Consider the following 26,147-nt stretch of genomic DNA (forward strand, 5'->3'; position numbering starts at 1 on the left):
CATTTAGGGATATTGAAAATATTTTTCAACCGTATTGCCTGATGCAGAGCAAGACCTAATCCAACATGTTTTGGTGGAGTTTTATTGTCCCCAAATATGGCAAATACCATGTCTTGTCAAATTTTACAGATCCTTACCATTTTAATAGCTTCATCTACAGTAGGTAAACCATATTCTTGATCAATGTGATTCTGTCCACCAAGTAACATATTAACAGATGATGGAATTCATATAATTTCAGCTTTTCATTCATATCTAAACCTTTGAAGGAAGGGTATGACAATATATCACTTTGAAGTTTTGGAGCCCTTTGGATTAGGGACAGAAAGTCAATATCATCTGGTTTGAAAATGAGTATGTACTGACAATCAAACCCACTAGATGACTTTGGTATATCTCTAAGATGTATATGTGAGAATTTCACTTGAACTAACAGTTTGTCTTTCAGATGGTGCAGCATGCACAAAACCACAAACTCATGAAAATACCTAATAAACTTCAGTAAAGTGTCTTTGAAGGTTGGAGTCCAGATAAGAAACAATGGGATGTTTATCTCACCATCAAGGTCTTTGTGTCATTCAAATACTGAAGAGAGCTCTAGTACATTGCCCTTTTTCAGCAGCTTGCCAAAGTTCTTTCCTTCTGTGCATCTCAGAAGAACTTCTTGGGACAATTTACTAGGTACCATTTTCTGCTGCAATTAGGTAATTTACATCAGCTATACAGATAAACATTTAATGAATAAATTTTTCATTTTTGCTAATCCTTGAAGCCATATTGAGGGTAAAAATTATATTCATTTTTTGTCTGTTGTCCTGAGTTAGACAAAATAATCTTATCAGTTTTGCTTGTCTGGTGACATATAATCCATAAATCAAAAATCAACTTGTGTGGGTGCTGTAAGCTAAGTGGCCACCTGAAAATAAAAAGGCAATAATAAAAAATGTCATTGTAGTTTTTATTTCATAATTACTTATATTTATTTTTAAAGAAATATTCTATATAGCACTAATATAAAACGACTACTAGTATTTGGTATTTCAATCTTCATCATGAACAACAGTAATCCATATAGTTGTCTCTTATGGTACAGTTAAGTTTGCTATGTGGAACGAGGTCTTTCACTTGAAAGTTCCGTGTACGTCAATCTCCCAACCCTCTCTGTAACTGTATACAGTATAGAGATTTCATGCTTCATGGATACACATCAACTATTACATAATCATGGCTATAAAAGCTCAAAAACCTTTATTGCTAAAAAAAAAAAGATACTACATGTGCACAACAATCCTTCCCTAGACATTGCAAATAAATGTTATAATTTATTGTCACAAAAGGCATCACCTATACTGTTGAAGTTGCAATAATTTCATAAATTATGTTTTAGGAGATATAGAAATAATTTCTTTACATTTCAGTTTAAAATCGTTGTTCTATCAGTTGTCTTTGAGACTTTATAGTTCGCGATCTTTTTTCATATAATCCTAGACCTGGAATTAGAAATGGGTAATTCCATTCCTTGATAAAATATTTATTTTGGTTACTTGAAGGGCAATCTCTTTAGCATTTGCTAGAAATGATCAAAAGGCCAGATATTTTGAGGCACGGGTTTTTTTTTCATTTAAAGTATCTTTATTTGCTTGGCCATACCACTTTGAACCATCTCATCTGGTCTGATCATCAATACTAGGGAATGAATGATGTGTCTGGTCTGTTTTTAAATAAGCAACCTTCATGGTACTTGATATATTTCCAAGGAAATGTAATGTTGAAGATCCCATTTGTTTAATTTTGATTCATAAAGTGAAACCTTTAGATACTAAAGTTTCTGTATATGACAAACTCATTTCACAAAATGACATACAAAAGTTTTTTTTTTTTTTTTTTTTTTGCCTGATATTACAAAAAAATGCTCAGAATACGAAACGAAATTCCCACAGTCACCAAAAATTTTAAAATTCCCTTGCCGCTCAAACTATAAATTCGCCACCATCGTCCTGCTTTCTCATTGGTTAACCTACCCTGATGCTAGTTACTGCTATAAGATCCTTTTCCCCTATTGCTCCTCTTCTTTCCCATCATGCATATGCCGGCGTCCCTCAATCATTGCGTTTCAGTATTTGCTATCGTTCAGATTCCTTTCCTTCTTTTCCTTTGATGGCTGCTTTTCCGATCCCATACAGCAGGAGAACCCCACTCTCTGCAGGACCTCCGCTGTCATTTTACCTTGTTCGTTCAGAGTATTTATCGTTTCAGATCATGTATTGTTAATTTACTGTTAAATCGTCACTGTTGTAAGACTTTTTAAATGATAAAGTCTTCAGTTTCCTCTTGAAACCCTTAATGTCTTCAATCATTCGAATGTTTAGTGGGAGATTATTATATAGTCTCGGGGCCGCATACTTAAAGGCTCTGGAGCCCAAAGTAGACATATATCTAGGGTTCAACAGTTTGAAGCCATCTGTAACTACTCTCGTGTCGACACGATTTCTTGGCTGCTCAATATGTAGCAATTCTCTTAAGTATTTTGGGTGACCGGTTCTGATAGATTGGTGGGTTATTGTACATATTTTAAATTCATTTCTCACTTAAATCGGAGTCAGTGTAAATCAATTAGTATAGGGGGGATCCTTTCTCTAGGTGAGACACCTTCATCAGTCTTGCTCTTCTGTTTATTGTTTTGCAATTTCTTAAGTTGCACTTTTCGTAAATTGTAATAGATAGAGTTGCAGTAGTCAATCCTGGTAATAACACAGTTTAACAAAAGTTTCTTTACAGAATTTTTGTCCAGGTACTTTTTTATAAACGCAATACCTCTTAGATGATAACCAGCAGTTTTTATCACATTTATTTGGGCATTTAGAGACAGGTCATAGTCAAGAAATACACCTAGATCTCGAACTTGTATTAGATATTGGCACTGAGTCATTATTTATGTTCATTTGAATACCACTCAAGTTTCTCACGCTGTTTCTCTTACCCACCACCATGAATTCAGTTTTGTTCTCATTTAATTTTACCTGTATAACTGTCATCCATTCTCTAACACTATCAAGAATTTGGTTTAGAGTTTCTGTAGTGTCATCTGTATCATATATGGAGAAGTAAAGTTGTGTGTCATCAGCAAATAGTTTGAACTTCATGCCATGCCTTGGTAGTATTTTCGATAGACCACTATTATAGATGCAGAATAAGATTGGGCCAAGTACACTCCCCTGGGGCACCCCTCTGTTTAAGAGTTCATACGATGAATAAGAGTTTCCAATTTTACACAGTAATTTCTACCAACTAAGTAGACTTTTAGGTATTCGAAGGCTTGATCTTCAACACCGATGGACTGTAGAAAATTAAGTAGCAGTTCATGCACAACTGTATCAAAAGCAGCGCTGAGATTGAGCAGTATTAAAATACCACATTTCTTTTCATCCATCATTTCCAGCATATTATTTACAACAAAGCAGATGGCTGTCTCCATAGAGTATAGTTTTCTGTAAGCTGATTGGTTGTCAGGCAAAGCTATTACTTCTAAGTGACTGACTAGTTGTTCAAGAATTACATATTCAAGTACTTTTGAAAAAAAGGATAGATTCGAAATAGGTCTATATGAGCTAGGTTCCTGGTATTCCAGTGCATTTTTCAGAACTGATGTGGCTATAGCCATTTTCTCAGATTTATTAAACTTACATTCATCTATGCTTGCATTTACTGTTCTCATTATTATTTCGGCTAGACTAGAAAATTTTCTCTCTCCAGTTACTTTAGATACTGGCATAGAATCAATCACACAGTATGTTTTCTTTACTCAATTGATAATTCTGGTGATGTCATCTTGTGTTATGTTGTTAAATCGTATTAATTTTGTCTGTGTGCCTGGTGTATCATTAATCTGATGTTGAGAATTTACAAATCACCCGGTTATATTTTCAATTTCGTTTTTAAAGAATACTAGAAAATTATTTGCTAGTTCCTGGTCAGTTTCCATCAGGTAGCTTCTTTTCTTTTACATGTCCCATTATACCATTCAGGAGACAATATAACTTATCTATGTCTGTTGCTGCTTCGAGGATCTTTCTCTTATAGTATTCGCTCTTTTTCCTTCTTAGTTGGTAGTTATATTGACACGCAGCAGTTTTGTAATCATCCCAAGTCCTTTTATTTTAACCTATTCCACTTTCTTTTTTCCCTCTTTTTCACCAGTCTCTTCATCAAACCAAGGATATTGGTCTTTTACAGTTATATTCTTTTCCATCGGTGGGCACATGGTATCATTCACTTTTACTCACTTTATTATAAGTGGTCGTAAGACAATTAACACACTTAGCTCCTAACAGACGTTGGTCATCATGATCACAGGGAATGTTGATAGCATCATTTATTTCCTTTGTAATTTCTTCAATAGATAAGGTAGGAAAAAAATTTGATTTATGTCTAAAGTTTATTTTGTTTACTAATGCATGTTTCTCTAAACGTAATAAGTTTGTGTACAGTACTTGGGAGATAGTACATTTCTCTTCAAATTTTATATCAGATACCATATTATTCATTTCATCACTTAAAATTAAGTCCAACGTATGCCCAGTTAAAATAGTTGTACAGTTGACATTATTCACTTGTTGATATGATTCTAATAACTCACTAAATGCCAAAGGGTCAGGATTTGATGCGTCATTCATCCAAAAATTGAAGTCTCCACAGATAACTATTTCGTTTTTCTCCATGATAATCATCTCAATGAGAGCACCAAATTCTTCAAGAAAGATACTAGTGTTTGTTCTAGGAGGTTTGTAGATTGTTACAAAGGATATTTTTCTGTTTTTTGGCGTAAAGTTTATTTCTATATATTCAAAGCTTGTTACACTGGTTCTTTTCAACATTTCGAGATTTGAGTAACTTTTATGAATAAAGAGTCTGAAACCCCCACCAGACCTACCTTCTCTCGGTATGTGAAAGAAGCTTTGTTCCGTAACCGAAATACAAACCACGCTATTTACATTGGGTTTACCTTTTAGCGCAGCTGAAATGGCGAGCCATTAGAATTTAACGAGGGTGTATTACCCCCGCGCTAGTTAGCGGGTGGGTAGGGGAGTGGTAGCTAGCTACCCCCCCCCCTCACACACAGGTGAATGCTCACTTTCACTTTTGGCTTGGACTGGGACAGACGTCTCTGTCTTGGTCCTCTCTTGGCAGCCATTGTTTGTTTTGTCTTTACTTAATCGCTTACTTTTCTTTTACTCAATATATATGTGACCATGTTTTCATGTTTGTATATATATTTGAGTATAGAAATCAGTAAGTTTCCTTTTCAGAGTTGTGTGTGTAGTGTACGATATCTCCGTGGAGTCCTCGGCAGTTAGGCCACCACGGCGTAATTTTATGGGTTGCGATCGAGTTTGACTTCGGTCTTTCTCTCTCTCTCTCTTGAGGTCGTTCACCCTTTTAATACGTTTTACTACGCCCCTTGTAGCTTCCTTCCCGTGTGGGGGGGGGGGGGGAGTTGCTGCGCCGTACGTTTTGTCTCAATTAGTTTATGAATCTAATTGTAGTTGTTAATTTTTCAGCTTGTAGAACGATTCCTTTGGGGGTTTTCATTCTTTCTTTAGTGTTCATTCATTTTTAAATTACATAATTACATAGTTCCATAATTGTAATTGTTATAATTCTGTTTTGGTTACAGCTCTCCTTACGTGAGTGTAAGTGGTTGTGAGGGCACGTGCCTGTTGTGTAATTCTTGTTTCCTTTCCATCGGGATTCCTCTTCGGAGCCCTCCCGGGGGAATGAATGTGTACTAATGATTTTTGTTTTATTTTTTTACAGTTACTGATCTAGTTCGTTTCTGTAATATGGCAACGGTGTGAGCTGTCTTGTTGAGGCCTGGGGATTCGGCTGTTGCTGCCTCCCCTTTGGATTTTCGTCAGGGGCGTGTCTCCTTCTACTGGAAGTACTCCCGTGACGATTGACAGCTCTCCAGTTCATTTTAGAACTCTCAGGAGGCTTGCCTCCTTGGGTGGGTAACTTTCCTTACGTGGGAAGTTTTTCCTGTCCAGGCTTGAGTTTTTCCCCTTTTGGGGGGTTCTTCTCTTGCCTTTTTTTCGTGCGACTATGCTCTTGGTGCTGAGCGGTCACACCTGCAGTTTCGCTCAAGAGGCTGGGCAACTGCAGGAGCCCCTCTTCGGAGGATTGCTCCTTTTAGGTCACTGGCTGACCAGTCTCTTCTACGAAGTGTTTCTCTTTCGTTCGCGAGAGAGTACAGTCATAGAGACTCCTCTTTGGAGGATTCTTCTGCTGCTGTTGCTGTTGGCCTCCTTCGCCGTAAGGCTCACCGTCCGCCTCGTCGTAAGGGCCTCTCATCTCCCTATAAGGGTGCTAAGAGGCGCCTTTTTTGAATCTCCGTTTGCAGCCTACAACTCCTTCTTCTTGATGTTCCGCCCTGGTGCAGATGGACAGCAGTCTGACCTCGTCTTCCGACGGGCAACGGTCTTCCCGACGGACAACGGTCTTCCGACGGACATCAGTCTCCCAGCGGACAGACAACGGTCTTCCGACGGACATCTGTCTCCCGACGGACAACGATCCCTTCGGGGCAAAGGATTGCCTCCCACGGGGGTTATTCCCTTGCGTGTCAGGGTTCCCCTGCGCGCCCTTCTGCTGTGTTTTCTCCTGCTCTTGCTTAGTGTTAGCGCACAGGCGCTCTCCTGCTCTTCAGCGCTTCCTGATCGCTAGCGCTCTCCTGTTCGCCAGCGCTCTCCTGTTCGTCAGCGCTCTCCTGTTCGTCAGCGCTCTCATGATGATCATCTCTGCTGTTCCTGTTGGTTCCTGTTACGCGCCCTGTGCGCCCGCGTTCGCCCTCGCGATCTAGAACTTCGGTTCAGGTCTGGGTCAAGGACTCTTCTTCTGTGCAGGCTTCCACGCGTTGCCTTCTGCTCGTCAGCGATCATCAGCTCGCCAGCAACCTTAGACGCGTCAACGTTCACCTGCTCGCCAGCGATCTCCTACGCGTCAACGATCGCCATCGATCTGCCACGCGTGTCAGTTCCCCTAACCACCATCAGTAGCGATCTAGCGCTCGCCTGCTGTGGACCACGATCTCCGGTAGCTGAGTCTTGCCGTAGATCTTCCTCCTGCTCGCCAGCGTTCACCTTTTCTTCTGTCTTTCTGTGCGCCAGCTTTCTTCATTTGCCAGCGCACATCTGCGCGCCCTTCTTTGCCACGCACCAATGTGCGCCAACGGTTTTCTGACCGTCTAGGATCGCCTGATTAACAGCTAGCTTCAGCGCTCACCTTCCTGATGCACCTGCGCGCCTTCTGTTAGCGCGATGCGCGCTAACCATCACTAGTCTCTCTCGCGTTGGCAATCGCCTACGCACCCGCGCGATTCTTCATCTGCTCGCTAGCGTTTTGTTAACGCACCACCGCTCGCCAACGCGCCATCACTTGCCGACGCGCCATCGCTTGCCAACGCTCTGTCACTCTCCTGCGGGCTATCGCCTCGCAGAACGCTCCATCGCTCGTCAATGCTCCATTGCTTGCCGACGCGCCATCGGTCTCCCGACCGCCTGTGCTCACCCGCGCGCCCACGTGCCTGCGCGGCCACAGGCCCACGTTGCTGCGCGACCGCACGCCCACGTGCCTGCATGTCTACGCTCATGCGCGTCCGCGCACATGCTCTCCAATGTTCGCCCCTCGCGCGAACCAACGGTATTCCATCGCGCGAACGGACGGTTTCCGTCGCGCGGACGGACGGTCGGTGTTCCGTCGCGCGATCCGACGGTGTTCCGTCGCGCGATCCGACGGTGTTCCGTCGCGCGAACCGACGATGTTCCGTCGCGCGAACCGACGGTGTTCCGTCGCGCGAACCGACGGTGTTCCGTCGCGCGAACCGACGGTGTTCCGTCGCGCGAACCGACGGTGTTCCGTCGCGCAAACCGACGGTGATCCATCGCGCGAACCTACAGTGTTTCTTCGCACGAACGTCGGCTTAATTCTTGCAGTATCCATTGCTCGTCTATGGGTTATCGCTCGCCGACCACCAGCTCTCGCCCTTCCTACCACGCTCGCCCTCCTTCTGCGCTCCTTCGCTCACCTTCGTTTGCGTTCCTGCGTGACCGCGCGTGGGAGCTTCCACGTTTGCCCACGCGCAAATCATTGATTTACCATCGCTCGAGCTCCAGGGCGATTGCGACCACGATTCCTATTGGGGTTTTCGCAGCATGGCCAGTCTGGCGAGTTCTTCTGGAGCGTATTTCCAGAACCCGGCCTCACCCCGTAAACGCAGAGCATGGCACATGCAAGAATAAGAGGAATCTTCAGGGAGGTCTTAGCAACACTCCTCTTTCCAGAACCTGGGTTAGCCCTTCCCCGTCATTCCCTGGAGGGATTTTTGGCGGGGGGCTTTCCGTTTGAGATTTCTCCATCGGCCAAGGGGTGACTGCTTACCCCTTCCTCTTCTTCATCTCGTGTAAGGGGCTTACCAGGTCCTTTCCCTCCTCGGTTACGGCCCGAGGTTTGGTTCAAGGAAGCTACAGGAAGGTCATGGGTACTTTCCTCCTCTCGGGCTCAGGCACCTTGGCGTTTCGTCGTTAAGTATCTAACTTGCGGGCAAGCTCGATGTTGGACCATCTGGACGCGCTGACCGAGGGTTTCCTTTCGGGTGTCTTTTCCGTGGATGTCGACAACCTCAGACACCCTTCCATCCTTGAGAAGAGTTTGTTTGTGCCCAAGGACAGAGACATAGACAGCGGCTGTGCGGAGGAAGTCGACTTTCGTTTTGACTCCTCCAAGGCACTTTCTTCCAGACTCTGCAGGGCTCCAGCACCTTTTTCTTTTAACCACGTCGGCCTAAGTTATCGGCTACGACAACTGAGACAAGGTGTCCAATTGCAGTTTCCTCCTGTCAGGAACAGATGGCACAGGAGGCTCTCCCGGGGGGGGGCATAGTCTTAGAGGGAGCGGCAGAGTTCACGAACTCTAGGATTGGCACCCCCCCCCTTGCAGGTTTCACGCGGGAGGATGCCTAAGGTTACTCATCCGGATAACAGCTTCCCGATGCCCATTCCCGCACGATCTCTGTGATCAGCCAAGGATATCGCGCCTGCCGTCTCTGTCAGTGGATTCAGTGTCTCTGAACCTCTACGCCATAGGGTTGGCAAGAGTTTGCCCGTTTGGGCAGAATAATCCATACCTTAGGAGAAGGTCCTCCTTAGGATCATCGACGGCTTCACCCCCGGCTTCTTCAGTCGATCCTTTCTTGTAAGGAAGTATCTGAGACGGGAGTTCCGTAGTCGACTTCTCAGCCCTGATCAAATTTGTCGAACAAACTTCTTCCAGCGTGGAACAGCAGAATCGATCAGACTGGTAACGAGGCGACAGGGCTCCTTAAACCCTGGATCGGGAGGACGGGTACTTTCAGTTTCCATTCCATCCATCTTCCAGGAAGCTCGTGGAATTCAGCCTAGACTGCAGGTATTCCTGCTTAAGATGCAGTGTGGCGATCCCGCCTTGGCATCGCAGGTTTTTTTCTCCAGAGAACTCTCCCTGCTTTCCTCATGGCCGCTCAGGGGCAGGCTTCCGCCTCCTTCGCTTTTTGGAGGTCTGGTCAACTCCGGTAGGCTCGGGTTCGACCTCCTTCAGCGCCGGGACAAGCTTCCGGATGCTTACCATGAGTGGGGGTTAATGGTATTTTGCTAGGAGCCTTCTCTTCTTCTGCCTCAACACCTGGAGTATCTGGCCATGATATTGAGTCAACGGCCTTACCACATTGGAAACCCCGCTTCTCGTCCGTCCAGCGAGGTTAAGCAACGTCGGTTCTGGTCGGTACTTAGATGGGTGACCGCCTGGGGACGCCAGATTCTGTTGCCACCTCCTCCGAGCCTTCCCTTCAGTTGACTGTGGCAAGGCTGAGAAAAGTGGCAGTACCTGTTCTCAGTCAAGCAGAGCTTTCAGCCCTACCTTGGAACGTTCCTAGTTCTCCTTTCCTCATTGACCCTTCTATAGTTCCGAACGGTCGTCTCAAGATAAGTTCCATGTGGGGCGGTCCAAGTTCCGGTGGTTTCAGGCAACGATTAACCGGACTTTCTGGCCCCTATGGGACCAGCGGAACTATTAGACCTGCAATGGGTGTTGACCTATGGAACCTCTTGATGGGAGTGGATATTCTCGTCCTTTCCCCACATTCTTGATGCTGTTCTCGGACTCGTCAAAGAAAAGGGGTGGGGGGGGGCATGTTCCAGTCCAGGCCTATGGTCAGGACCTGAAGGATACCTCTCCATCATTCAGGCAGGCTTAGGGGCCGTAGTCTGGCCCCTCTACAGATCCTACAGCTCCTGCCGAGTCGCTCCGTGCGCGTCGACTTCATGATTCTGGCGTGTTCTAACCAGCAGGGTATGCATTTTCACACCTTCACATCTTGCAGTAGAGATACCGAGATGATTGAGATACTCTCAATACCACCATCGGCTCTCTCTTTCCAGGCAGAGGAATGTTCTCTCCGACTATCCGAGCAGAGCCTCGTAGAGAGAGTGTACCTGGGGGTCTTTGGCCTTGAGTAACCAGCAAGTCCTGGTCTGGGGGACCTGATCGCGACAGCCTGGAACCTCAAGCTTCCGCTGTTCTTCCCCCCAGTCTCAGACCCCGAGACTCTGGCAAGATGCATTCCGGTGATGGTGGGACAACTTCGACGCCTGCGTCTTCCCTCCTTTTTGTCTGTGGAGAATGGGTCTCAACAAGACCAGGTTGTCTGTCAACCTTTCATGGGAGAACTCCACTGGGACTATGCGCAGAACGGTTTCTGGACCCTCTGCTTCCCCTGACGGAACTCCCGGGAGAGCTTCTCGCACGGCACAGACTACTCAAACAACCACACTGCAACATCTTTCACGAGCCGGGGCGTCGCTTCGGCTTCATGCCTGGAGACACTACGCCTCCTCCTCAAGAAGAGACAACCCGCTACAGTCGCGGGACAGAGGTCGCATCATCTGCGATAGTCATCCGCAGGGGTCTTCCAGGCGAAGTGAAGAGTCTTCGGTGGTTGGTGCCGTGGGAGATATACCTCTTCCCTTGAGGCCTCTTCTCCAGTAATAACGATCTTATTGCCTTTCGGCGGGAGGAAACTCCTTTCCGCTCTCGGCAATGAAGCCTGTCGCTCAGCCTTTCCCTGACCTTCAGGCTTAAAGGAATAACTTTTTCCTTCCCGCTGGATCTTTCCTCGCTCATGCGAAGCTACGAACGTCCCTGCCCTAGTCGGAGTGAGACCTCCAACTTGGAGCATGGCTCGGACTTTTTAGTCCCTTAAGAGATCTTCTCAAGACCCTTTACGACAGGCCTCTGATTGTATTCCGTCTTGGGTCTCCTGCTCACTCTGGCCCTGGCCAGTGTGTAAGCAATCTTCTTGGTCTCGTACGACTCCGCCCTTTCTAAGGAAGGGGGGAAGGCAACATTCAGGTTCGCTCCTGAGTTGTTGGCTAGACTCAGAATCTTGGGGTCCCGGCCCTTCGGTCCAATTCCTTCAAGATTTCGAGTCTCCATTCTGGATCTGATGTCCCAAAACCTTCTCCTTCTTGCCAGTAAAGGAATCAAGGGGTTAGCTTTGGGAACAGCTGCAGTTTGTCCTCAGTTGCAGCCGATTTGGGAGCACAAGGAGGACACGGGGGAGAGTCACCAGTATACCTCTTCAGCTCGGAATCAAGGACATTCATCTCGACCTGTCTCCAGACCCTCCCCCGTCACGTCGCCCTACAGCACGATGTTGGATACATCGCAACGTCCTTCGCCTTCGAGTAATACTACTCTGTGACGCAGGTGCTACAAGCTGGAGTCTGGAAGCGTCTAATGACCTTCGCAGCCCGCTTCCTGCAGGGCGTGACCCACAGGAGTTTCGATACGTTTTCTATCGCTCTGTGGTGGCTACACAACAGCTGGTCTAACTCAGGCTCGTTTTTGGACAGGTAGCAGAAGGTTGAGGGCATTGTTATCAGGTTTTAGTCTGCATGAACGAAAGAAGTATGTCTGGCCCTTACTTCTTTCTTCATCATCCCCTCTACGGGGAAGCAGCATCCTGGTCTCTGCATAGCTGACCTCGAACCTCTGCAGGTAAACCATGCTTCCTTGTGTTCCGAGTATTGAGTCAATACTGTCGCGTCCCCCATACCCTGACGAGGTGGTATTGGGAACGTCCTAACCCAGAGTTCCTTCTGGAACTCCAGGTCAACTGCCTAGGACGGGTCACACTTCTTCCTTCACACACAAGCTTATGTAGGCCACACGGTTCCTTGCGGCGCAAGGAATTTGTGAGGTGCAGGGACTCCTTTTCTCGAGTGCGACTCACTCGGATTCTGAGTCCCCGGGTAAAGCCAAAGCCAGTATGGCTAGGGACTTTCCACCCTACCTAAGGAGTAAGTCACCCAATGTAAATAGCGTGGTTTGTATTTCGGTTACGGAACAAATGACAAATTCGAAGATAATTTGTATTTTTCCTAACCATACAAACTTTAGCTATTTACACATATTTGCCCGCCAGCCCTGTCCCCCAAGACAAGTCCTACCTCTAAGTGAAAGTGAGCATTCACCTGTGTGTGAGGGGGGGGGAGGGGTAGCTAGGTACCACTCCCCTACCCCCCCGCTAACTAGCCCGGGGGTAATACACCCTCGTTAAATTCTAATGGCTCGCCATTTCAGCTGCGCTAAAAGGTAAACCCAATGTAAATAGCTAAGGTTTGTATGGTTAGGAAAAATACAAATTATCTTCGAATTTGTCATGTTTGTGTGTGTGTGGGGGGGGACGTCATTTCCGTGATCCTTGCCTTGTCCAAGTTATTTAACCATGTTTCAGATAATGCTAGTATATTCTAATATTTCTTGTTTATCAATTTCCAAATTTGAATAGTCTTATTACCTACAGATTGTATATTTACATAGCCACAGTTTATGACATCCCTAGTAACCATGATCAGTATTTTCTGCTAGTTTTTTCAATTCCATGTCATAGGCTTTGCAGTCTCTAGAATTTACTATGTGGTCACTAGATTTGTTTTTCTTTGTGCAGTTTATACACTTTGGCACTTGTATTACACTCCTTGGTGGAATGTTTTCCTGAACATTTCCCACAGACTTTATCATAATTCTTAGACTTGCAATCTTTTTCAAGATGTCCATACCTCTGACAGTGTTAGCAGGTGATCACGTGGTACCTATCACGTATGTTATAAATACCCCATCGTAACGAAACTTTGTCCCCATTATCATGAATACCCCTCCAAACTTCGGGATCACATTTCAGCGCACAGTGGTGGGTGGCCCCCCCCCCCCCCGGCATTTTTCTTCAGGACTACACTTATCTTCTCTTCTATAATTTGGATTTGGTCCAGGCAGCGATTTATTTGAATCATAGCATTTACTACATCATCATCATCATCATTGTATGCATTGCATATCATTATTTGGGGTTTTAGTTTTCTGATTTTTCTCGTTTCATTGTCAGTCACCAGTGTCTGAATTTTGTTTGCCGTCTCTTCTCTGATAATTTTGTTTGCAAAGTTTACAACAACATTTCCGTTCGTAGTTGAATTCGTGTTAAGTATAGGAATGTCTTTAAGTGCTTGTTCAACCTCGTATTTTCTTTCAGTAATTTTAGTTGATGTATTAGTTGATTTAAATATCAACAGATTTCTTTTCCTAACTTTGTTAGCAAATGTCGGTTTCACCTGTTTTGGGTCTATCAATATTTTAAGAGTTGCTTTAATTGATTCCATATTCATGGCAAGAATGTCAACTTTCTCAGTGAGGTCGGTAGTCTGGGTGGAATTTGCTGCTTCTGCACTAAGGTCTGCAAGTTTGTTTTCCAAGTCATCTATTTTTGCATCTTGTGCATTCAGGGCCAGATCTATCATTGTTCACATCTTCCTTTAATTTTGATATTACTAAATTGTTTTGCCTGGCTTCATGTACACAGTGTGCGCATAACCAATCTTAAGTTATTCCATTCATTTTCAGTGATGCTTATCACTATATGCACACATCTCTTACGGTAGAGTCTATTACATTCACCTCCTATCCATTTTTTCCGTTCTCCCTCCGTGTTTTTACATATGAGGCAAAAATAGTTAGGAGCAGGCATAGTGTACTGTTTCCTATCATTTAGATTTCTCCATAAGATTAACTAATATCTTTTCAATGATATTCTACGCGAGAAACAGAAAGCTAGAACACGACTCAGGGCGTATGTAACGGAGCTCCGCGCTACGCGTCACATGTTCACACTGAATTCGTATTGGTGAATTCTATTTTGTACTAATAGTTTTCTTGTTCCTTTATTTAACCAGTAATTCTGTAGCCATGGATCCCAAGAATGTTGCTGATGTTCAAGAAAAGAAGAAGAGAATACTTTCTAAGGAGACGTTAATCAAGAAGTATGAGGGTGCCATACGGTCGAGTGTGATTGCTAAGGGGTATGGCTGAAATCTGGCGATTATAAGCACCATCCTTAAGCAGAAGGAAGCCATCAAAGCAGCAACACCTTCTAAGGGCGTGATTGTCTTTTATAGTAAGAGAAGCCACGTCTGTAATGAGGTGGAGAAATTTCTTCCCCAGTGGATTAAGGACAAGGAAATCGTTGAAGACACGACCACTGAGACGGTAATCTGCCACAAGGCCAGCGCCATTTTCGGTGATCTCGTACTTGATCAGGCCAAAGACGATGCAGAAGAAGGGACATCGCAGCAGGCACCTCAAGAGATTAAGGCTTCATGCGAGTGGTTTGAAAAATTCAAGATACGGACTGGCGTTTATTCGGTTGTGTGGCATGGGGAGGCTGCCAGCTCAGACACGAAAGCGGCCGAAGTCCTTGTTAAGATATTCAACGAGTTGACTCTTGAGGAAGGCTACATTCCCCAGCAAGTCTTCAACTGTGACGAAACTGGGATACTTTTGGAAAAAAAATGCCTCTGACCTATATCATGGCGGAAGAGAACCTGCCCAGGAGTAAGCCTATGAAGGACACGCTTACCCTTGCACTCTGTGTCAATGCCAGTGGGGATTGTAATGTTAAGCCCATACTGGTGTGTCATTTGGAGAGTCCTCAAGCCTTAAAGTTCCACAAAGTGCTAAAGGAGAAGCTTCCGGTGATGTGGAGGGCTAATGTGAAAACCTGGGTAATGAGACAGTTTTGCGTAGAGTGGGTAAATCTTTGTTTTGGTCTGACTGTTAACAATTATCCGGAAGAGAATCACCTCCCTCTGAAATGTCTGCTGATGTTCAACAACACCCCTGGTCACAATTCAGGCCTCGAGCATGGTACTTCCTGGAATATTCCTTTAACGAGGTTCTCTTCCTTCCACCTAACACCACCCCTCCTCCAGTCCATGGACCAGCAAGTGATTTCAAATTTCAAGAAGCTGTATACGAAACGTCTCTCCAAGAGATGTTTCAATATCACTAACAGCACAAACCCTACCCCTCGTGAAATTTGGAAGGAGCATTTTGATATTGTGATATGCTTCAGACTCCTCGATCAAGCTTGGCAGGTTTCGAGGCGCACCTTGAACTCTTCAAGGAAGAAACTGTGGCCTGATGCCATCTCTTCACAAGACTTCGAGGGATTCGTTGGAGGCTTAGTTGAAGACAAACCCGAAACTGTTGACGATCCTGCACCTGTTATGCAACCGGAGGATGAGGAAACCATTTCACTTAGGAGGTCCATGGGGCTGGTCGTCGATGAGGACGATATCAATGAGCTTATAGAGGAGGTTACAATGGATGACTTAAAGAAGTTGGAAACCGTGCAACTGAACATTGTTCAGCAAGGAGGAGGAGGACAGAAATATGCTTGTGACAACGGCAGAAATTAAGGAGATACTATCTACGTATCATAAAGTGGCAGATTTCATAGAAAAGAAATGCCCCGAAAAGGTTCACACAGGTTATCTCCTTGTGCCGTTAATGACATCTGCCTGAATCATTTCAGGAACATTTTAAGGCAGAAACTAGCTTCCTTGTATCGTTAGTGTTGAAAGAGGCCATTAGTAAGCCAAGGTAAAGGTCCAAGTGCTACAAAAAATTGAAGAAGTAGAAGTAAAGAAGCAATTGAGGAAATTTAGAAAGTGTAAAATGTAAAGCAGAAAAATAAAAAAAAAGAGAAAAGAGCAAAAAAGACATTTAATTATAAGTATCTCGAAGTTAAGTGCTAATGTTTTCTGCCATTTATTAATCTGTTTCTTGAAATTAAGTGTTCATGTTTTCTGCCATTTGTTAATGTTTTCTGTCATTTGCCCTCCTCCTCTTCTGCCACTTTTGCTTTCAGTCATCACCTCACTTGAAAGGTAAGGTTCCACATTTTCTTATCAGATTTCATATTTTTCCTTTGTTATTGCATTATTTTCTAATAAATACTTAATTTACAGGTATTAACAGTTCATTTTATCCTCTCCTCCTACGCCTATTTATACAAAGGGCCTTGGTTAATTTTTGCCAGTTGTGTCTATCTTGGGCTTTTAATTCAACACTTCTCCACTCATCATCTCCTACTTCACACTTCATAGTCCTCAGCCATGTAGACCTGGGTCTTCCAACTCTTCTAGTGCCTTGTGGAGCCCAATACAAAAAATGGTGAACTAATCTCTCTTGGAGAGTGTAAGAGCATGCCCAAATCATCTCCATCTACCCTTTACCATGATCTCATCCACACATGGGACTTGAGTAATCTCTGTTACAGTATCATTTCTAATCTTGTCCTGCCATTTAACTCACAATTTTCTTCTAAGGGCTTTGTTTGCAAATTTACAAAATCTGTTGGATACCATTTCATTGTCATTCCACGACTCATGCCCTTACAGTAACACCGATCTCACTAAACTGATTTCCAAAATTTACTCAACCTAGCCATTTTATGATTTACTCTTTTCAATCTTTCATTAAACTCAAATTCTAAAGACCCTTTATTGGTGATCATAGTTCCTAAATATTTTAAATTATTCCACCTCATTAATCCTTTCTCCTTCAAATAATATTCTATCTTCCTGTCCATATTCTGTCTTTCTTCTATTTATCTTGAGCCCAACCTCATGTGATATTTCATGCATTTTGGTAAGCAAGCTTTGCAAGTCCTGTGGTGTTCTGCTAATAAGGACAGCGTTGTCTGCATACTCTAGGTCAGCTAATTTCCTGTTACCATTCCAGTCCAATCTTTCTCCACCATCCCCAACCGTTTTATGCATTACAAAATCCATGAGGAGGATTAGCAACATAGGTGACAACACATTCCCTTGGATTACTGCACTGTTCACTGGAAATTCATTTGATAGGACTCCACTAACATTAACTTTATACTTGCTTTGCTCATGAGCAGAATTAATCAAACTTACGTATTTAAGAGGAACTCCGTAATAATGTGGGACTATTCATGAAATTGGCCAGTGAGCACTATCAGAGGCTCTTTCTTAATCCACTAATTCCATAAAAAATGGATTTCCATGTTCTACACATTGCTGTACCACATGTCTATAAATGAACATTTGCTCAGTACAACTTCTCCCTTTTCTAAATCCTTCTTGTTCATCTCTAAGCTTTTCATCAATCTTTCTCTCTATTTCCTTTAGAATGAGCATACTACATATATTCATAATAACTGATGTAAGTTAGGTTAGGCATATTGAATTATTCAAATGTATTTGGCTCTATTTCATTCGGGTTTTACCTTTGTTATAAAATTTAATGTGGTGATGTTGTAGGGCTTGGAAGGAATTAAATGCTTTACTGTATATGTAAAACGTGACTCATTTTACGAAAAATTCATGTTACAAAAGCCAATCCGGAACCAATTAATTTTGTATCCTGGTGTATTACTTTCAATGTTGTTGCCAAATATTTCTAAGAGATATTTTGAAATTCGGCAAGAAGTTATTACACAAGACATGCTGTTTCAAGTAACTTGACTGCAGCCTCTACTACAATTCAGTCTTTTGTCTCTTAATTTCCTGGCACATTTACCTGAGCTGTAACCCAGTAAAACAAAACTTCTATATCTCTACTTTTAATGTTAATTAAATCATTCAAATTTTCTTTGAACTAATTAGTTGGTAAACTATGAAAGAATTTAAAGTATGTAAGACACTTTGCATCATTAAATAATAGTAGAATTACCATCCTCCACTACTAGTTTTTCAATAGCAATTAGATTTTAAGAGTGTCTCTGTATTTATTGACTTGACGTTTTTTTAAAGAATAGGCTTTATAGATAAGATTTAAATGTATATTTATCACAGGTTTTTATCTCATAATTCATAATTGGATTCTTAAACATTACTTTGCTCCAAATGTTCTCAATTTTTAATCCCATCTGCAAGCCCTATGATAGTTGTTTAGAAATGTTATGTAGGCCTATCTCTGCTCCTTTTCAGACTAACTTTATTTCTCTGCTAACTGTTTCACAGAAAATAATATAAGGATTCAAATCTCTCTTGTATTTTTCAAATAATAGTCATAAATTTTGTATGTTTGTACATGCCTAGTATATGATAGTTCACTTCTTAGTGCATAGTGTACTTATAAGATTTCCAGAGCTTGATATAGTACTGTAACTATTTTTGTAATATCCATAAAAGAAAGTTTTGAAATTTTGAAGTGCTATAAAATTTTTATGGTACTCAGAACATCCCCATACTTATTATTCGTTATCAAATGATTTAATTCTATTTTCTAGTAGTCGAAATTTCGAAGTTGCTTTGTTCAATATTTGTGTAAATTATTTTTAGGTCAGTGGGAACGTGTTCGTGAAGTTATGAAGGAATCAGAGCCTTCAAATAAGCTTTTGTTTACTCCCCGTCTGTACACAGCTGAGCAGTGGAGTGCTAGTCTCACTGTAGACAATCTTCCAGGTTTACCAGCTTATCATACAAGAACACTGGTGTTTTCAACACCTTCATCAGCGTCTGAACTTGACTGTGATACTCAACCTCAACTTGAATGGATCGTTGAACTTTACCCAAAGGTGAGAAAACTTATACAATTGGTTAACGATAAATATTTATTTGTGTGGGAAAAAATGTGCTCCTTATATACTGTATGTATCCCATATCTGTACCATTGATAATATGTAGTTTTTAAAGTTAAAAAATAACATTTTACTGGAAGTCAGCAAAAGGTGTTTTCTTACTTGCACAGTAGTAGGGCTACCTATGATTATGAATAACTGAATACGAGCAAATTTGGGTATGGGCATACAGTATATATTTGAATTGGTTGACGAGTATTGTATTGGTCTGTGAGTAAAACTTTTGCACCGTATGGATATTTTAAGTACATAAGTACTAATGAGACTTGCACACAATGAGCACAAATTAGTCCCACCATGTTCATTTCATTTCTACCCCAATTTAGACTTGCATTAACTCATACCCCAGCACCTTAATCAGAAAAGAATTAAGTATTTCAAGTACTGTAGTGTGATTGTATCACATGAAAACAAAGTTATTTTAGCGTCACTTCAAACTTTACAACCAATTTTGTTTCTCCACCAATATGTTTCAAAACTGTTTGAAAGTGAATTTTATACTGCACACTAAAAGTTTTACATTGGAAATTTTCTTATCATTCTAATTTCTCTATATGCATTTTTCTATCAATATATACAATTCACTTTTAAAGGTAGAGAAAATTTTTGTAAAAGTAATTTTATAGATTGTAGACTACAAAATTCCCTATTTTTTTCATGATTGAATGACATGAGCAGTTAATATTCAAAACTTAGTAGCAATTTTTCTCTTAAAATTTCATATTTTGAGAAATCAAGGTTTCAAAGTTATTTTGTTGGGATTGATTGGATAAACTTCAGTATATATAATTAGGCCTATGTGTTTTTATTTGTAATTTTCCCCCTCTTAATGAGAGAATGCCGTGATAAAGTCATTGAGCTTCACCACGGCATATCATTCCCGTGCTGAAACTTGGTGACGGGCAAGAGGGCTCTCGAACTTGGGGAAATTGCTCAACCAGTTCGAATCTAAATTTCTCTCTCCCTCATTTTTTTCTTTCTTTCAATATTTCTTCGACCCTCCCCTAATTTTATAAACTTTCTTTCGTGTTGCTTTTCCAACACTACGAGAAAAATTTCCCTTATATATACTGTATGTATATATTATGTACACACATATATATATATATATATATATATATATATATATATATATATATATATTTTTTTTTTTTTTTGGGGGGGGGGGCCTCAAGCCATGTCGTCCTGATGGAAGGATCCTTCAGTAGCTTCCTTTGGGTATATATGACTACAATAAATATTCCCAGAGAATTAAACTAAAGGTTTCACAGTATTCTAACTTCTGGTGCGAGTACCCTAAAGGTTTCCCTCTAGGATATCGTATATCAACAGGGGACGCATGCATTAACACGCCACATGGCTATCTGCACCCCACATAGCTTTTACGCTTCGAGGGGCAAAGGTGGCGAGGTAACTGAGGAGCCGTTCCAAATTTACCCTCCTTCGTTACTGTTACGGTACTCGCAACGTAAACAAACCATCCGCCATACTGTGTGACGTCACGTCCGTCCCCATTCCTATTCTGGTAGCTTCCAACATTGGTTTATTTTTCCCAGTGATCGCTGATTATCTTGTGCATCCTTTGCCATGTCTCAACCTTCTGCCTCGCCTTCTTCTGGAAAGTTGAGTACCAGGTTCTTGTATTGTTTAAATAAGCTCCAACCGTAAAGTAACGATTTTTTACGGTAAAATCTTGTGTTTTGTGGCGGAGCTGTGCCTTGCCCGGAGGCGCCATTGTATGACGCCGCTGTTCGCCTCGCATGCTTTATTTAGTTAGCCAGAACAGCCTTCCCTGCCTTATAACTAATTAAATATCATTAGTTATTTAGTCTTCATTGCTAGGAATTAGTTATATTATACCGATGGTATTCTTCGGCGCTCTTAGTTATCCGACCCCATACTAGACTTTTAGCCTAGCCTAGGCCGCAGCCTAGTGTTCATGTTTACTTCTGCATGATATAATAAGTGTTCCTAGTGTTAATGTTAATGAAGATATAGGCATTTTTAAACATATACAAGATTCAGTGTTGCACATGTCTTTCGCCTTCTAGGGACCATACAAGGGACCGTGCCTGGTCCATCCATGTCACATCCCCTAACCCAACATTGGGGCCCTTGTATGCTTCCTTATCTACCCTGTTACCTTCGGGTAACCTCCCTCTGGGTAGCTTTGTTATATCTTAGCCCCCTTACCCGGAATAATTTTCGGGTAGGTTAGGCTAGATCGTTCTTCCCTCTTCCCTACCATAGTATATGGGGGGACCTCGGACAGAACCCCAGAGTACCTATCGTTCATCCCAGTCCATCCTTAGGGAACGCATTTCCCTTTAGGTATCGACTCAGACTGAAGGTGAAAGGGCCCTGCCCTTCCCCCTAGACTGCTCTTGGTTGGGACATGTCTCTTCCTCCTGTGGCCTAGCGATATGTCTTCCTAGCCCTCCCTAATCTAGGAGAAGCTCTCCTGGTTTAGGTTAGGCTTTGGGGGATTCTGTTTTATTATAGTTTAGGACAGTACACTAGTGCTGTCCCTACTCTGAGCTAACCTACCCTAGGGTTGGAGAGTGTTTCTCTCCTACCTGGGTAGTATAGCATCTAACAGATTCCCCCACTCCTTGGGAGCTTTAGGGTTGCGACCCCTTCTGCTCCCTCAGACCCCTACCCCCACTCTATCCCTTTGTGTTGGTTTGCCTTCACACCCCTGTCTGCTGTCTTACAATTCCTCCCTTGGGGAGAGTTGTAGGTTAAGCTGTGCTCTCCTGCTTGGCTGGCCGCTCTGCTATACTTCCCCCTTATAGTCGAACTATAGGGTAGTGTCGGCGTCCGGCCTGCTGGCGGAAGATCACCCTCTCCACCTTTTGAGTGTCCTCTGATCCTCCCTTGGATTACCATAGGCATCCAGCCGTCTGCCGGCCCCCTGCCGCCGGATGATAGGCATATCCCCTCCTATCATGAGAGCACTCCTTCCGGAGGGAAGCCGGTCGGGTATCGGACATTACCCTTCCCCACTCCCTCCTTATCTTTCTCTCTTCTATCATGGTGCCGGTCCACTGCCGGCGCTAGCTGCCAGCACCCCATGTGACCTTCCTACTTCATAGGATGTTCCTATCTGAGGATTACCTAAGGCGACAGCCTGCCGGTTGCCGGGGGCCGCCGCTCCTTGACGCTGCTGCCGCTGCCGCCGACATCTCAGATAACCCTCCATCTTACGTACCCAGCTAGGTTCACCAACGCCGACAGCCTGCCGGCTCCCGGAAGCCACCGCCCTGCCGACGACCTGCCGCCGTGTCGGCGGTTGCCCTTATAGGTGTCTCCTACCTCTCTACTGCTCAGTGTGTAGCCTTAGATGGATTCACCCCGCCGGACCGGCCTCCGGTTTGCCGCCGACGCTCCTGCGGCTTCCATGGACAAGCACCCCTCCCCCCGGCTGCCGGTCACGTGCCGGCAGTCGCCTTAATACAGCCGTATAGCCAGACTGCTCTTTCTTTGGTATTTCATACCTTAAAGACAGTGGCTGGGGTGTACGGTTGTACAGTACAATATTTCCAGCATACTCTGTGCTTCTCAGTGCAGTCTCTTGCTGGGACCTACCCAAATATAAGGGTGTTTTTATCCTATTTTCCCCCTTCTTTTCTCTAGGTTCTGAACGATTTCAGACCCTTTCCACTCTGTAGACAATTCCTTTATAAGGAAGCCTAAGTTTGGCTCCCCCATAGGGATTATCGTTACTTATTAGGGTCAAACAAGCAACAACATATAATGACTTCAGTCATTCACAAAACTACTAATTACCAGATTTGTTAAGAGAACTCAAGACCCTTTCTCTACATTAGGAATTCATTGCGTTGTGTTACAAAGATAAATGGTCATACTATATTCTATTGAGCTTTTGCCCCAATTATTACTTACTTGGTTTCATATGAAGTTCTTACCGAGTTCGGATTGCAATAGGCACGGGTAAACCACGATACCGCATATGAATATTTGATTTTACCCAGTCACGGAATCCCACGCACAGATATGCATATCCCTAGCGAATTATCCCATCCAAGGTAACTAAATATTATATGATACTCATCCAAACTTCGGTTGACTAATTCATCCACTTCATTAAATGCTGGGAAGGAACGGCTTTGTTAATCAAATGAAATTCTCTTCATCCTGATTAAGTCCACTGAAGACTACACTACATACGTTGAGAAGTGACAGGCAGCAACTCTCCGCCGTTAGCTCTGTTGCCTTTGTCGTAAAAATAATGCGATCGCTCTCTCTCCCAAAGTCATGACTTCCGCTTCGTTCGCTCACGACAAAAGAAAACAACAAACGAAGGAAACCAACTATTCAACGCAAACCGAACGAAACTATTCAAACAACTTACATTGCATTGTTAACCACTTATACAACTATTCACAAGACAATATTCCTTGGTAACAATGCTTATTACAATTAAATATAAACAAAACCTTCATTTGTACAGAAACCTGCACATTTCCACTTAATGCAATGTAATATAAAAGAACATTTTCCATATACAATATGAACATAGATATTCAATAACAATTGATTTCCCATGTCGTTATTGTAAGTAACGACATATTCCCCGCCACAAAAAGTTATAATATACAAGTATTTACAACAGTCCCTTTTGAATCAAATCTTTTCTAGTTTCTGCAGCCACCCGAGCAGCCTTCCTGGATGGTCGGGTACTCCCTTCAGGAATTTTGGCAGGATCAGGATTCTCAACTTCTTGCCATAACTCTAACGGGTACAACTTCACAATGGGACGCATGATCTGGCCATGGGAGGTTTTGAGGGTAGCTACCCTAACTACATTGTCAGACTCCACATGCACCTGAATCACCTGACCCAACTTCCATTTGTTTCTTGGCCCTTCATCATGTACGAGGACGACATCTCCTATTTTGGGCCAAGAATTATGTTGGACTCCAATTCGATGAGTCTCTCTTAACGAAATCAAATATTCACGTTCCCATCTTTTCCATAGCTGATCACACAATTTGGATATGTAAAGGAATCTCCTTTCTACATTTTCAGTTTTACTATACAATGGGTCTTCAGATACTTCATCCCAATTAATAGTTTCCTTGGGAAAGGATCTTAATTTCCTACCCAAGATCAGGTGATTGGGAGTTAGAATCTCCTTCTGATCAAGGTCCCCCGAGGTGTAGCTTAGTGGCCTGTCATTTATGATGGATTCCAATTCCACCAAAATGCAGGATAATTCATCATAACTGAGAAGAGCTCGACCAATTACCTTCTTCATACAGGTTTTCAATAGTCCGATCAATCTCTCCCAGATTGCACCAAACCAAGGTGCTCTTGCTGGTATAAATTTCCACTTACACTCTATTTTCTCCAGATGGTTTTGAAAAAGGGGGCTCTCTGCCATTGTTCTCAGATATTCAGATGCTGCTACAAAGGTAGTGGCGTTGTCACTCAACATTAGTGAAGGAAAGCCTTTACGGCTGCTAAACTTCCGGAAGGCCATGAGGAATGAGTCAGCGGACTGATTTCTGACTACTTCCAGATGTATACCCCTAGTGATCGGGCATGTGAATAGTATGACATACACCTTCTCCGGATTTTGCTTCCCTTCCTTTATCCATAACGCCCCGGTGTAATCCACCCCAGTAACGCTAAAAGGTTGTTTCCGTTGTACCCGGAATTCCGGCAATGGGGGCATTATATTAGTTTTATATGGTTTTCCTTGAACTTTCTTGCAGATCACGCAATGATGTAACACGCTCTTGACCAGTTGTCGCAGCTGTGGTATCCAGAACTCCTGTCTTACACTAGCTACAGTAGCGTTCACCCCCATGTGCGCTTGCATCACATGATGTCGTCTTATTAACAACTTACTCAGAACACAACCTTTTGGCAGTAAAGTAGGATATTTGACTTCTTCCGGCAGTGTTGCATGTTCCAACCTGCCTCTACATCTCATTACATTATTATCCAAAAAAAAAATTCAACTGGCAAATTAATGTCAATTTTGGGTTTGTTTCCTCCCTTTTCAGGGCTTTATATTCTTCTGGAAAGTACTCTCTCTGCACGAGAACAATTGTTTTGACCTTTCCTTCTTGTAACTCTTCCAGAGTCAAACTACCAGTTTTCCTGTCATTTGTTGCTAGTCTGCAATTCTTTACAAATCGCATTATCCAAGCTATGGTCTTAAAGACCTTGTCAGCTCTGCTGAATCTTTCCCAATCAAGCAGGCGTGTTGCATCTATGTCCCCTACAACATTGCCCACAATGTCCTGTTCACCTTGTATATGTGTACACCCAACCCATGACCTATCAATAGGCAGAGTGTGATTTTTTAACCAAGGGGGTCCCTCCCACCAAAAAGAGTCCTTTGCTAACACCTTAGCACTCTTTCCCCGTGTCAACCAATCACTGGGGTTTTCTGATGACGGTACGTAAGACAGGACTGACCCCGGAATCAAAGAGTTAATCTCAATTACTCTGTTTCTCACAAACACAGGCAGAACATTACTGGACACAATCCAGCTAAGGGCGACTTTACTGTCTGACCAGACATATAATTGTTTAAATTCCTTCTCATCAAAGGAGTCAATAATAAATTTTGTCATTCTTGCTCCTAGCAACAATGCCATTAGTTCCAATTTCGGAATTGTCAATTCCTTAATGGGCGCCACTCGGCCCTTTGCTAAAATTATATTAGAGCTTTCACCATTTGCTCTATAGGCCACACAACCATATGAAGTTTCGCTAGCATCGCAGAATATGTGCAAGGTATCACCAGTTCCTAGGCTAGCACTCCTAGGAAAGGATATTTCAAAACACTTCTCCAAGTCCTTGCGTATTTCACTCCATTCCTCTTGTAGCGAGTTGTTCGTCCCAATCCAGATGTTCCTTCCACAATTTCTGCTAAAATATCCTTGCTTTCATAGTAACAGGGAGAAGCAATCCCAATGGATCGTATATTTGGGCAACGGTACTGAGAATCTCTCTCTTTGTTTGACTCGATCTATTAATATGAGTTGGATTGATAGTTAAAACGTCTTTAATTATATCCCAATTCAATCTTAATACTTTATGAATTTGGTTTTGTTTGGCTTCAATTTGATTA

At 43.0% G+C, this 26,147-nt stretch overlaps 1 protein-coding gene across 10 annotated transcripts in view; it reads left to right on the forward strand.

Annotated features, from left to right (window-relative positions):
• The window catches only part of Tango10 (transport and golgi organization 10), a 1,007,732-nt gene that overhangs the window by 775,600 nt on the left and 205,985 nt on the right, over positions 1-26,147 (forward strand). For all 10 annotated transcript variants that reach the window (XM_068373850.1, XM_068373851.1, XM_068373846.1 and 7 more), the window contains one exon: positions 18,738-18,973. In XM_068373850.1, coding sequence (XP_068229951.1) covers positions 18,738-18,973 — 236 coding nt within the window. The remainder of the gene's footprint in view (positions 1-18,737; positions 18,974-26,147) is intronic.

This window comes from Palaemon carinicauda, chromosome 5 (assembly GCF_036898095.1).
Source record: "Palaemon carinicauda isolate YSFRI2023 chromosome 5, ASM3689809v2, whole genome shotgun sequence".
NCBI lineage: Eukaryota > Metazoa > Arthropoda > Malacostraca > Decapoda > Palaemonidae > Palaemon > Palaemon carinicauda.